Genomic DNA, 15,322 nt, shown 5'->3' with positions numbered 1-15,322 from the left:
TATGGTGTTGTACTTGTTCAAAGGCTCAATTTGCGTAACAATAGCAATCTTCATATTTGCTTTGAGTTTGGATTTACTGTAGATTCATTATTTGAAGAAGGAAACATCATTGTACCAAAGACAAAAGGAAGCTTAGCATTCAAAAATAGCTGTCAAACTTCCTTGAAGTCTTGAAAACTTTTTGTGCGTTGAAAAGACATTTACATGTCAGAATTTGGCAGACACATTTATCCAAGTGACTTGCATGTATTTAAGGTACAGTATACATTTAATCAGTATGTGTGTTCCCTGGGAATCGAACCCATGACCATGGCATTGTTAGTCCATGCTTTACCAGTTGAGATATAGGAATAAAAGGACATTACCTTTATTGGCTTGCCATTGAATGCTTTATTACAAACCAAAGGAAATTTCATTAAGATCGTGTACAAATATAAATCTGAAATGAAGAAAGGAGATATGTACAGTACATGTATTTTTTTCTCTTTTGACTAAAGACAGTAACGTTAAAAAAAATTAAAAATACCAAGCGATAGAAGAAAAGTTTGGCATGTGGTTTCCTAACTCATGCAGTCTTAAACAAAACCAGACTGACCAGACTAAACTATAGAGAGCACAGCTGTCAAAGTGCAAAATATTATTTCATTCAATGTTCATTCTGTACTTTATAATGATATTTGATGTAAATACAAATGCCCCTTATTTACACGAGTAACATTTTTACCAAAACCCCCTTTTTTATAATATGATTCTTAGTATATAATGTACTGATATTAGCACTTAGCCAAAACACTCGTCTTTCTTTAGCAATCTGTGTCATGCAGGTCCATCACCAATAGTGTTTAGATGCACATTCTCTCAAGCAATTGTATGCAGGGTGTTTAACAACAGAGCTCAGCATTCAAACTGTTCAGCTGTGACAGACCGAACACAAACTCAACTGAATCATGCATCTCAGCGCATATCAACAGCAGACCCAGCCGTACAGAAACAGCAGGTTGCAAGAAAGTATTTTGACTAATATGACTTCATTTCCTCACTTTCCCTGTGTTTGGAAATAGATTTCAAACTCAGAAAATCGAGCAGGCTGTGAGCTGAAGCCAAATCAATGAAACTGGGTGCACATCCTGTGCACTTAAATATTTTCTTTCACTTTAGATCTTCTTCGTCTGTCTAATTCATTCTGAAGAAATAAATAACAAGACTGACTCTTTGCAGGGAGACATTCAGGTTACGTCCCCATGCTGTTTACTAATGTGGTCACAAAGCACATTTGTCCAGCTGGTTCTGTGCTGTTCAGGGAATTAATGCCTCCTCAAGCATTAAAATGTATTTAATTGTATAAAAATGTAAGATGGTAAAACAATGGAAAATAGAAAGTATATAAGCAAAGGCATTAGAATAACGGTATTCAATTAGGTTACAAAAAAATAGTTGTTTGTAAAATAGTGAATTCTTATCTGCACTTAAGTGTTTTAAGCATCTAGGCTACAGCAGTTACAATAATGCAAAAAATAAAGAAAACGTAACTAAATTGTTGAGTAAGATAAAAGTGTGCAAAAACAGACAACTATACACAGGGCTGGACTGAGAAGAGAAATCGGCCTGGGATTTTACATGGCAACTGGCCCAACTGGGGGGGTGTTCGCTGTCCTTTTCTGCATATCGCGCCGCCGTTTTATGGTCCGTTCTGCATAACGCGGAAGTGTTTGCTTAGAACGGCCCATTCGGCACATTTCGCTACCGACCAACCTGACCCCACGGTTCTCCCGATGGCCAGTACGCACCTGATCGGCCCCAAAGTGTGTTGGCCCACCGGGAAAATGCCCGGTATGCCAGATTACCAGTCCAGCCCTGGCTATACAATATAAACACATTCAAATTATCGCTTATTTGCAGACCCGAACAGAATATGCAGGCTATTAAATTTTTTTCGCCACTGATTTTGCTGGAAAATCTGCGGAATGATTTAAAACATGGTAAAATGTCTTAAAGTGAGCTACGAGTATGCATTCTTATTGGTAGATTAATGCATACATCAAATCAGCCAAATATTTCATAAAAAAACTAAAGGGATGCAGTATGTGAAGAACTTCTGCGTAGATTTCTGTGTGGGTCATTTGTTTTGTTGGAATAATTTCAATAGAGCAAGAAAATGAACAGATCCATTTAATTCAAACTAACAGCACAGAATAAGCTTGACGTAACAACATCCAGCTCGCATCCAATGGGATACACCAACCAGAGATATGATTTCAATTGCAAATACACGGAACCAAGAGCCAAGTGTCCAAATGAATTCCCAATAGACGCAAACAACCCCATTACTGTTTTCATAATCATAAAGACATGTTTCCAACTGTGAATTAATGATTTAAAGGGAATGAACTTGACACACGTTACAAATGGTTTTTAGATATACTGATACTTAACTGAAATATTTATATGGAATTCTTATAAATACATATTAAATATGGAATACTTACATTTACTTACTTAAATGAGCAGCAAAAAAAATTATAAAAATCTATTATTCTTTATGCTGTGGTGTGTTGATTTGGGTGTTCTTCTTGTTTTGGGCCAATCGTAGTTTCTGCTCTCAGAAGGTGTCATGCTATTGGCTGTTGAGGTGTGAGGCCTGTGGGGTTACCTGGAAAATGCTTATTGGCTGAGGAAATGAGTGGCAGGTGTGAATCTTTGTGGGGGTTTACACGCAGGTGACAAAAAATAATTCTCTTTATGTAAAGAATTCTCTTTACGTTTCTGTAGCTGTCAGTTTTAACCAAGCATAGACTGCAAAAGTGTGGTCAGGTAGACAGGCTGTCTGTCTGAGTAAAGGCAGAGCTTTATCTTTGTTCAACTCTACTGTGTTTGTTTGTTCAATCCCAACATAATACAACAAGGCACAGCCCTCTACTCTGAAACCCCCCTCTTTCCTTGTCTTTACCCTTTAAAAATGCATACACTCCACAAGGGGTCACCTTCCACTTCAATGTGCACATCAGCTGCAAAAATAAAAATAGCTTTGATATAAGAGGGTGGTGATGTGCAGAAAATAATATTCACTTCCAACCGAGGGACATTATGTTTCCTTAAAAGGCCAGACCAACTCTGTGAGTTTTCCATTGATGTAGAAATTAAAAATCCTTCAGGAACTTTCCTGTTACCAGAGCTGAGAATCAAGTTCTCCGCTCAATGCAGTGTATGTGCATGTGTGTGTAATATATATATATATATATATATATATATATACATGTACTGTGTGTGTGTGTATTTGGTCCATAGGTATTCCTAAACAGTCTGGAATGCCTTGGTTTGGGCAGGGATCATCACAGGTGTGGCGCCCATCCTGGTCAGGGTGCCCGGGCCGAGCTTTGCTGGGCTGGGTTTCGGGCTATTTCTGGGCTCCGGAGGTTTTGAAACCACATGGTTATATGCAGGTGGTACCGGAGGATAGTTTTCGGGCTGCCCACCCTCTTTAAGAGCAGCTACGATGGGTAGGCGAGGCCTGGGGCCACGGGGGACGCTGTTGTGCACCATCGACTGAGTGGAGGATGCCCCCGAGCGAGAACTTCCAGATCGGGAGGAGGAGAGAGAGTTAGGCTTCACAAGTTTGGATTTGGGAGCCTCTGCATCCTCCCTGGAACACAGACAGAGAGGGAAAGAGTGAGATTTCACTCCTGGATGGCGAAGAGTAAATGGGTGTTAACACAATGCATTTTTGACCTGACCAAAGATGAAGACAGTTTGCGCTAATGTCCGTTATAGCACCCCTTGTGGCAACGGTGAGGATGCAACGAGTAACTGCATTGTACAGTCTGACAAACTACACAATGAAGACTGCATAGCTAGAAGTGTTAGCGTTCAAGTACTAACATTGTGAGTATGTTTTGAGCCAAAATGCACACATTTTCTATATTTTTCTTAATTTCTATAATTCTGTGATAAATTCACTAAAACTTCAAAAATCTTGAAGTATGATGATTTAACAGTTTAATTCAGTATGATTACTTATATAAGAAATAATGCGTTGAAAAAATGAACGCAATTAATCACGCCCCCTGACTGTGTGTAACTTCTTTAATGAGAAATGTTCCTTTTAACTGAACAATTCAAGATGGAAGTGAGGGCAGGATTAGGTTAATTGACACCTTGCAGTCAACAGGGGGCAGTAGGCACAACTCCAGCAGTACAGGTAACAAATCGACAGCTGGATAAAACAAAACAGAATGTCTCGAGACACATTTTTCAAAGTTTCAAACTGCATTTATCTTCACACAGCATCCTTAAATGTGCCGTTTATAGCAAGAGATCTTGAAAACCAATTTAATGCTGTAGGAGCCATGTTAAAGCTAATTGTTTCATGTCTCTTTAAATGTTTAGTGTCATCTGACTAGAAGGGGCAATGTGTGTCAATCATAATTTGGGGTTAAAACACCTGTGCTGGTACAGTATGTGCTCAATTGGAGGGGTTGAGTTTGGATCGCTTATTTTTTGTTGACCGTCTAAATGTCTTTTATCATTTGATATTGTTTACCTCATACAAACTCATACTCATACCCAGGTCTTGGAACATATCAATGTTTGTTTTTTGAGTTTTGGAATTTTCTTTTTTCTTTTTTTTATCCCCTTTTCTCTCCAATTTTGGAATGCCCAATTCCAACTTCTTACTAGGTCCTCGTGGTGGTGCGGTTACACGCCTCAATCCGAGTGGTGTAGGACAAGTCTCAGTTGCCTCCGCTTCTGAGACAGTCAATTAGCGCATCTTATCGTGTGGCTCACTGTGCTCCACAGAATGTGGAGGCTCATGCTACTCTCCGCGATCCACGCACAACATACTACGTGCCTCATTGAAAGCGAGAACCACTTAATCGTGACCACGAGGAGGTTACCCCATGTGACTCTACACTCCCTTGCAACCGGGCCAATTTGGTTCCTTAGGAAACCTGGCTGGAGTCAGTGGTTATGAACTCATGACTCCAGGGGTGGTAGTCAGCGTCAATACTCACTGAGTTTTGGAATCTTCTTCAATAAAACTCAAAACGCAAGTATTTTGATGAGTCATCAAATCCTATCTCCTTACTAAGCCCGTTGGTGGTTTATGGTTTGTTTAAATTAAGCCGCTACAAATGTGATGCAACAGCAGTAAGACACACCAAAAGCATCTGTCTGGAATGTTTAGCGCAGGAACGCAAAAACACATCTATTAAAAACAGTATTGTCTTCCTCTGAGAGATTGAATCACTCAAATATTTATAATTATTTTAATATTTATTTATTTTATTTACAGTATTTGGGGGCCTATTTTGGGCATATAATGATATATGTAATTAATTGCGATTCATTTATCAGCCTATCATGTAATTCATTAGATTACAAATTTGCATCGAGTGACAGCCCAGCTTTAAACCCTTAAGGCTACTGTGACTAACAGATCTAAGAAAAGTAACTTCTACTCAACTGGAGGCTTATTCTGTATCTCTCTATTCTCAGAGAGAGTAGTGTGTTTGTGTATCTGCCTGCCACTTTCATTGTTAATGCTCACTCATCCTCCAAACCTGCATAATTCATCCTGACACTGTAAATTACCCCAGACATGAACACAAGTCAACAAAGAAAAACAGAGTTGCTGCTTTAACAAGCATTATAAACTGTGCCAAGCTGTATGGTAGCAATAATGTGATTTAAATTATTGTTGTGTGTGTGTGTGTGTGTGGGGGGTTGTTAGTTCACCTTATTTCATTGGGTGCTTCCTCCTCTTCATATTTCTTCTTCTCTTTTTTGCGAAAAACAAGCCAGACAATGAGGATGATGAGGAGAACGCCAAAGGACACGCCCACCACGGCGCCCGCCATCACTCCCATGCCCCGGACATCTACAGAAGATAATTATTATTATTTCAGCTAATAAATTCTATTCTATTCTATTCCATATACAAATTCCACACACAAAAATAACCCACACACAGAGCCCAGAAGTACATAAAACTACTTTTCAAAGACACATAAAACAAAGTTTTCATGCTCAAAATAGCCTTACAATCAACAGGAAAGTGGTAACAACTAAACCCCTCTGCATTGTAGATACCTGATGGAGTGTATTTCACCATGAGAATACTCCAGCACAGCATTAATCAACCTACCGTGCTCACTTCGTTCCTTTTATAATAATGCGCCATTTTTTTGCATGAATAAATTTCTTCATGCTTATTTATTTCTTCTAATTTCATCATCTGATATTTAATTATGCAGCAGAGCTGTTTGAGAAAGTTCTGGAGGAAGGAATTAAATCAATGAATGCAACGATAAAAAAGGAATATTTTTTTATTTGAATGTTAAATAGTACTGAAAGTTCTGACTGCTTAGCAGACCGGGTCAGGATCTCACCGCCATCTTCAAATAGAAACAATTGCAGTTGATAATAAAGCAATGGCTTGTTTTGACAGTAATTAAATAAAAGTGTCACAAGCAAGGCTAAAAAGCCATGCATAAGGAATATGATTTGCATAAACCTTTTTTCTGTGTTTGCCTGTATTTAACTTCCCAAACAAACAGAAACACATTTACACCAGGATGTTCAGAATAACATACAGTGCTACCATGCTTTTCATACTGTTTACTTGCGGTATGCAGTAGGTATACTGTAAACAGTGTGCACATTTTCTGCATGAATAAAATACCCAGATTACGTATACCTTTGCTAATATGCACAGAGTACAACCAGAACATATTGAATGGAGTACTGTAACTCCCAATGCGCAACACACGATCCTTCCATTTCCAGAGAGACCAATGAACAGAAAGCAATATCAACTGCTATTTTGAGCCTCTCTTTCTTGATGGACTGCCAAAAATTAAGACACTTTTGCACAAATTTGAATAAAAAAAATAAAAATAAAAAAATACAAATGCATAATTACTTTAGAAGTGATAACTATGGAACTCACTGACTTAAACATGCAATGTAGTGTCATTGTGCGACAACAAAGCAGCATACAGTACTACTGTTTGAAACATGTATTGTTGCATACTGTTTTCCCTGTTTTACAAATATACTAGGCAGTATATAATAAATAATGTGCAGTATGCTCGTATTACTCTCCGTAAATAGCCATAGACACACACAGATATACTTACAGTGAACTTTGACCTCTAGAGTGCAGCTCTCTTCACCGACATCATTGCTGGCGGTGCATTTATAGACGCCTGCGCTTTCCCTCGTCAGATTTCTCAATGTCACAATCTCAGGATTCTTTAGATCTACAAAACACATTAAGTTGCTCGTCATTTGATGTGCCCATTGTTTACAGTCTCACGCCATGTCCTAACCAGTTGCTATGAGACAAATTATAATTATAATATCCATCCATCCATCCATCCATCTTCTATGGACGCTTGTCCTAAGTAGGGTCACGGGTATTGCTGGAGCCTATCCCAGCTGTCTTGGGCCAAAGGCAGGGAAACACCCTGGACAGGTGGCCAGTACATCACAGGGCAAATCCTACAGTATATCTTCCATTTAAAATCGAAACCTATTTTTTCCTAATCATCTGCATCTACATTTTGTCTGTTAATTGGTTTCTACAACCAACAAAATGCAGCTTATAATTGTCCTATGTCTGCAAAACATGTTGAGTGATCCAAACATAAAAGTTGAACCCTTTAATGACAGCCTAGAATCTCCTGAACTGAGATCAATTGGTTTAAAAAACATTTAAGCCTAGCCTATAGCTAAGTGAAAATGTATATCCATGCATGTGGATGCAGGGTCTCATGAGATTAAAAATAGACATAAGGCCTAATCAATAAAATTCATGGCAATCAATCGATGATATTTGCGAGTAAATTAATTTCATTTCGGATGGACAGGGAAAACAAAGTGGCTTAAGTTGCTGTGCAATGCGTCAAAAATCAACTTTGGACAGCTCTGTTAAACAATCTTGTTACTTTGTATCGTGATGTGATGTTAGGACATGGTGTCTCACTTCATGCGATGGGGATCCAAGTCAAAATCCTCCAGTTAGTGCTCATTTCATAAAAACCTAATGTCTGAAGTGAAACAGGCACTGTAAGTGTTTAGTTGAGTGAACAGAGCATGTTATGTAAAATTCTCCATAAAGCCTTAAGAGGCTGGTGAAGTGTAGAGCATGTCACATCTCTGATTGGATCTCATAAGAGCGACTAATTGAGGAGGTAGTGAAGCATGAGGGTAAAAGTGCTGATGGAATTGATGTAAAATTAATTTGAGAATGCTTGCAGTGTTAAATTGGCCCTGTAGTGTCTTCATCTATTCTCTGCTCCTCCAGAGAGGAGACGCCCACATCATTTACTCCCCTCCCTTGGAAGATAAACTTAACGCTGCAGTTTTTTTCTTTGCAGGAATGGAGTAGTAAAAGTTCTGAGCGGAAAGAATTAGTTTAGTGTTTAAAACCAAGAGCAACAGTTTACAGATCATACTTGTCTCAACATCTGATTATATGAATGGAGAACAGATATGCTACTATAATTATAAGCAATAATCATCACTATTACTATTGTTCAAACAGTACTTATGGACATATTGTGTCTAAAGGTGCGTACACACTACCAGCGACATTGCGCGCGACAGCGACTCAATACCATTCATTTTCAATGCGAGCACAGCGACTTCCGGCGACCGGCTGTCGCGACCGTTGGCGCTAGATGTGGGCGTGTCCAGCGACGCGACAAAGTTGAGAAAAGTTAAACTTTGGAGTGACTAACGGAAGCGACAGCCAATAGTAGAGAAGACGGGAGAGCTCATGTGATCCTTTCTCTCTCTCTCAGCTCCTGCTGTAACGGAAAGGTGGATGAAAGGCTAATTCTTGCTGTTAGAAATTTTCCAGTGCTCTATATGTCTCTTCCCACGTACAAGGACATTTTTAAGAAAAATACTGCGTGGAAAGGTGTATCTGAGATCGCGGGGATTTTATGGACAAAGACAGACCGGCGTTTGCATTTTCGCCGCAGATAAACAGCCGCTATGGCAAACAGCACGCCTTGTTTCTCATTTATCTTTAATATAAAGCATTTTATGTACTGGTTCCATTTATATTTAGTCTTTTCCCTCCAAATGTTTTTAGTGGCAAGAAAAGAGATTCGCTGTCAACAGCAATGGAGTGGCATCCGTGAATGTCATTTATAAACGTTACTAGGCAACCAGTAGTGGGAACACCCACTAGCGACTTCCCCGCCAGCCACTGGCGACCTGCAGCGATAAAGTCGCTGGCAGTGTGTACGCACCTTAATGCCTCAAATCGTGTGGCTTGTTGAGATGAGGTGCTATTGTTTTTCTTAGATTTTAGACTTGACCTAGTGGACAATAAAAATAGGCACAAAAAATAAATTATATTAAAGTAGTGAAGTATATCAGAGATTTGGGGGCTCTCTTGACTTGGGTCATAAATAATGCCTAGCAACCATATAGCAACACTCTGGCAACAACCCAGAATGCCCTGGCATTGTGGCAGCAAGTTTTGTATGGGCAAGCACTCACATTTTCTTTCAAAAATATTCCATTGTTTTTAATTATGGAACCAAATTTCTTATTAGAAGTCTCTCGAGATTAGTCTCTAGTTATAGATACAAACAAATAAAAATTCTGATGGATTCTGTGCAATCTTTTTTAACAGCTGCTAGATATTGATCAGTGTGATCACCTATGAGTGCCAGAAGTGGGAGCTTCCTGGCATGTTTTCCCTTGTCCAGGACTCTCTCCCATTTGTAGCTGATGGGGTCAGAACCATCTGTGGACTTACAGCTCATTCTGACATCACTTCCTTCCAGCAGTCGACCCTCCATCCAACAGCGCGGTTTGGATGGCTTCACTTCATGATGCAAAACAGACACACAAAATATAGACACAAAGACACATGTTTAGGCTATGAAATATGTGTTATAGGGATGAGCGGTATGACCAAATTCTTATATCACAGTATGAGTAATTTTATGTCAATTATATATAACGTAATTATATAAAATGGTATATACCACAATATAGTTCCAATGAAAAATTGTTAATATATGAAATAACTGTATGGTAATGCCTATTTTTTGAATAATCCAGTTACAAATTAAAAGTGCATCATTTTGCTATTTTGTCCTTTTTGTGGAACTCGATGGGCACAAACCAAAAGATAAGATTATTCATTCAAATGAATTATAACTCTCAGTGCAAAGATGGCTTCGTATTATGTAACACTTGAGGTGTAAACAAAAGGTAGAAAATATATTTTGAATAATGGGGTGTTTCCATACAATCCAAATCAATGGGGATCAAAACTTTTAAGCTCCAAAAAGGACATAAAGGCAGCATAAAAATAATCCATTTCGATTTTAGTGGATTAAGCCATGTCTTCAGAAGCGATATGATTGCTTTGGGTGAGAAACACACCCCAATTTAAGTCCTTATTCACTATTAATCTTGACCTTTTCTTGCTGCATTCATGAAAGATGCTTGTTCACACACTTCCACCTCTTGCTTGATACATGCGAAAACCAGACACAGTGTACACACTGTACACAAACCAGACACAGTGTTCCCATGTTTGTGGTTTTGCAGGTTGATAAAAAAAAGCAAAACAAAATGCATCACAGTCAACAAAATATTGCTGATAAACACTAGAAGAAAAAGTTCATTCTTGATGTACAAAGACACCAGCATTGAGTAAGTGTCAGAGCATCACCATCTTCAAGATTTAATAAATAAACTTCAGTTGGTTCAAAATGCAGCAGCTAGAGTGCTAACTAGAACCAAGAAATATGATCATAGAAGCCCCATTTTATCTGTTACATTGGCTACCTGTTAATTTTCATATTTCTTTTAAAATTCTGTTCATTAATTACAAAGCTTTGAATGGTTTATCTCCAAAGTACTTACAGTAAATTACCTTCTATCTTGCTCAAATCCATCATGCTCACTACGATCGCAAAACTCCGGCCTGTTAATGATAAAGAGAATATAAAAATCCACAAAAGGAGAGAAATAATTTTCATATTTGGCTCATAAACTGTGGAATAGTCTTTCAAGCAGTGTTTGGAACTCAGACACACGCTCTCAGTTTAAGTCTAGGCTAAAGACTTATCTATTCTGCCGGGCATACACCTAATTTATACCTCAATCTAGAGTTATGCTGCTTAAGATAGAAATCCCAGAACCGGAAACACTTCTCTAATTCTTTAACACTGCTTTGAAGTGAATGGCATCAATGCTAATTTTATTCTATTTCTTTCCCTGTCTTAACCTCTGGTATCCCGAGGTTACCAGAGCCAGCCAGATCAATGACAATGTCTGACTCCCACTGTGTCACTGAGTGATGATGACCAACTGCAGAATGTGCTAGCCAGCATTAACTTCATTCTAGTAAAATAGACTTTAAAGAGGATGAATTGATGCAAACTCAAAGACATGGGATCTTTCATGAGCCACTGTCTGAAGCATGGGTTCAGGATCGTGTTCACCAAAATTACCTGCCATATACTCCTCACTGAATGTTACCTACTGTATAACAACATGGTCAGAGGAGGGACAGCACTCTCTTGTAGTTAAAAAAATAACTACATTGAAAATGAATTAACCACTAACAAAACCTTCAACAACCAAAATCAATGGACAATGCATCTACATGTATTTCCTTAGTTAACTCAGGATGACTTCAATGAATATAACACTATAACTTATAGTTCATAAAAAATAATTTTGTTTAACCATTGACCCTCAACACTTACTTAGTTTACTAATATTAACCACTAATTGTTCTAAAAATAATGAACCAAAATTGGCATTATATTAATCTTCTGTTAAAGCATAATTTCATGTACAGCTGCTTTGAAACAACGACTCTTGTGAAAAGTGCTATACAAATAAATTGAATTGACTTGACTTGAAGACATGAAATATTCCAATCAAATGGGATGGATTACCTTTATGCTGCCTTTATGTGCTTTTTAGAGCTTGAAAGTTTTAATAACCCAATTTACATAGAATGGAAATTCAAATGTTCTTCAAAATATCTTCATTTGTGTTCCGTGTTCTATGAATTCTGTTTGGACAAGCCATGTTTGAAGCACAACTATAGTGCTGTATAAACGGTTTAGCAAAACCTCCACTGGCTGTCTAAAATGTCTATAGAAAGTAACAATAGTCATAATATGTTTTGCGATGGATGATTATGTGATGGGCAATTTAAACATGTGAATGTAGCAAGCAAAGATTTGTTCAATCACACGTGCACTTTTGCCCTCTTTTCATTCTTGCCTATGCAAATCTGTTTTCCCCCCACATTGTGAACCTCTTAAAACCTAGCGTGATGCCACCGAGCACTAAAACATGAATCTGTAAAACAACACATTCACCAGTAGTTCCTCGACCCCCCGCTCCTGTCCTCCCCGGCCATCAGCATCTGCTCCTGCTGCCTCTATCTGCTGAGCCAGGACAATTCTGCTCCGGCACTCGCAGGGGGGGGATGCAATTATAGCCGTTGAGTGGGATGCAGGTCCCCTCCATCTCCCGACTCTGTCAGGATCACTTACGGCGCACAGAGGAAGCTGCAGTTGTATCCTCTGCCAAGCCATTATCTTTGTGTTGAACAAGACAAATGCTAATGTTTGTCCCTCGGAATCGAACGTGTCATTTGAGAGCCGCGGTCATTTGTACAAATGCATGCGTAAATTTGTGGTGTTCTTAAATGTCTCTATATGGCTAATGAAGCAGTGGAGATGGAACGAGGGAATAGATAAAGAAACAATACAGAAAAAACAAAAGAATATTGTTGTGATGCCTGAAATGCCATTAATTCAACATGTCATCTGAGGGATGTACAATCATACATGTTGAATGAGTTGCTAAGACTAATATATTTGTTTTGGAAGTTCAACTACTGCATAGTGTGGTGAGGGGGAATTTTCTAAAAGAGTGGATATGATGTCATGCTTGATAGCTTCTAGTTTTAATAAATATCACAAATAACTAATACATTTATATTCTTAATGCAACATTTTAATCTTCTATGGGTCACACATCTTCGTGTCATTCGAATTTGCAGGTCTGAGTCTACTAAAATTTAATGCGCACAAAGTTAGGTTAGTAGATTTTTTGTGAAATGCGTCATTGTTAAATATTCAAGTTTAATGTTGCAATAATTATATGATAACTGACAACGATAAAGTAGATCCTCATTGTTTTTGTGATGAATATTGGTCAAATTAATCTGCTAAAATGAAATCTTCAATATCTTAATTATTCAATAAATACTCACTTAAATAGCTTCAATGTAGGCTTAGGTGTGGGCGATATGACCAAAATCTTATGTCACGGATTCATGATATAGTAAAAATTTTCATTAAAAAAAAAACCAAACTGGTTTATATATTAAATAACCGTATTGTAATGCATATTTTTTGAAAAATCCAGTCATTGTATTAAATCATTTATAAATGAAAACTATGTAAGGCTGGCACCGGGATGACTATGCAACTCTGTGAACCAAGTCATAAAAACGTTCACACAGAAGAACATTTCCAGTCAACACATCCTACTGAGCAAGGACCAGTAAATGCAAATCTCACACACATTTGCCCCCTCTACTCCTCATTCGTTCCCCTTCAGCTCAGAATCACCTCAAACTCACCTAAGATCTGTATGTAACAAAATACCATATCTGTTGTATACAAATAATATAACTAGACATGTTTGGTATCATTCAAAATTCTCGCATTCTCAGTGTGACTGGTACTATGGTCTCATCCCCACAACCGATAATATCTGGTAATACAGTTTAAACAATGTAAACAAATTCTGGCCATTGCTTGGGGGTGTGCTTACCTCCTGGGTCTTTCATCTAAATTACCTCCTGATGCTGAAAAAGTATGACTCCTGGACTTCCAATCCTAACCACTCCCAAAATTCCCTTTCTTTATGTTTTCTCTGGTTTGGGTATTTAAGGAAATGTGACACATTGTTCATCGAGTCTATAGTCAGATTATCCCACACAATTGATTTGTGTAGTTTTAATATAGGAAGTCTGTAGCCAGATCTCCCATGCTTTGCTATTGCATGTAGTTTTTCCATTGCCAGGTACTTGTCTTATATTTTTAGGAATGTTCGTTCATTTTGATAGTGTGTGAAACTGGATTTGATTGATTTTGTAATTTACGTTTTAAATCCTACTTGGCAAATAAATTGTTACTTTTTAATTTATTCTGGATTCCTCCAAAATCATTTTTCACCGGTAGATTCAAGGGATGACTTTTGTTACTGCAAACTTATGTCCAGGGTAATGACATTATGAATAGGAGAAAACCAGGTAAGACCACCAGTCACTGCTTATCGCCGTCTTAGCAAGTTCTATGAAACGTGACTAAATAAAACTCACATCTAGTTAAGAGCAAGCAGTAGGCGGCCAAACCATATGATATTAGTAAACCCAGCAACCGCTGACTATGAACGGGACTGGCCAGCAAATGACTCAAATGAAAGGATAATGAAAATTAGGACATTCAGAGTAATCAATAACATAAAAAGATTACACTAAAAGAATGATCAGAAATCAATTAGAGCTTAAATCGAAATTAGTGATTCAATTTAAATTGGAGTCAGATTAATATAAAATTGGAGTCAGATAAAATTAATAACTGAATCAATTTGTAAAGTGTAAATTAACAATAATTGCTTTACTTCAGTGTTCAGAATGACAGAACAACACAAAGACCTTCAAAGGGCAATCCATTGAAGATCCACTCCGAACCGATATATATAATATATTTTATTTTTATTTGGAACTTGACAAACATAGAGTTAAAAAACATTCGTGGTGTTCAAAAAGTGGTAATCAACCTTAACACAATGCTAATGTCACATTTCAGTCTGATGTTGTTGACTAGTATAATTATTATAAAACACTTCATTAGGCTCTTAATAGTTTAAGTCTCTCTGTAGACAATATTTGAATATCTGAAAGCAAAGCCGGTTTGTTTTCAAATATCTAACATCATTCGAACTGAATTTTATTTAGGGTGATGATGTGTAGTTTAAAAAAACGCACAAATGACACATGATGCAAGTTTTCCTCATAAGTGTTGGTTAGAATGACAGGCTCTCCCACCTTTTGAGATAGGTTTGAAACACATCTGCCTGTGTCTGATGACAATAATATTCAGAATGTGAGATTAATGTCATTGAATTTGATTCGGCTGCCGAAAAATGACCTGAAAACCTTTCATCAGTTCTCTCAAGCTCTCATAAAAAGACTCTGTGTTCCTCCTAAAATTCTCCAACAGAATATGTACATGTGGCGTGAATAGAATGA

At 37.8% G+C, this 15,322-nt stretch overlaps 1 protein-coding gene across 1 annotated transcript in view; it reads right to left on the bottom strand.

Annotated features, from left to right (window-relative positions):
- Positions 1–376: 376 nt before the first annotated feature.
- Positions 377–15,322, bottom strand: part of LOC127635658 (CXADR-like membrane protein) — a 75,904-nt gene continuing 60,958 nt past the window's right edge. The window contains exons 4-7 of the mRNA XM_052115843.1: positions 9,677–9,844; positions 7,137–7,259; positions 5,734–5,875; positions 377–3,640 (exon numbers count right to left, since the gene is read on the bottom strand). Coding sequence (XP_051971803.1) covers positions 3,292–3,640; positions 5,734–5,875; positions 7,137–7,259; positions 9,677–9,844 — 782 coding nt within the window. The 3' untranslated portion in view covers positions 377–3,291. The remainder of the gene's footprint in view (positions 3,641–5,733; positions 5,876–7,136; positions 7,260–9,676; positions 9,845–15,322) is intronic.

Source organism: Xyrauchen texanus, chromosome 43, assembly GCF_025860055.1.
Source record: "Xyrauchen texanus isolate HMW12.3.18 chromosome 43, RBS_HiC_50CHRs, whole genome shotgun sequence".
In the NCBI taxonomy this organism is placed as follows: Eukaryota; Metazoa; Chordata; class Actinopteri; order Cypriniformes; family Catostomidae; genus Xyrauchen; species Xyrauchen texanus.
The sequence above is the reverse complement of the archived record's forward strand: the minus strand, read 5'-3'. Positions and strand labels throughout refer to the sequence as shown.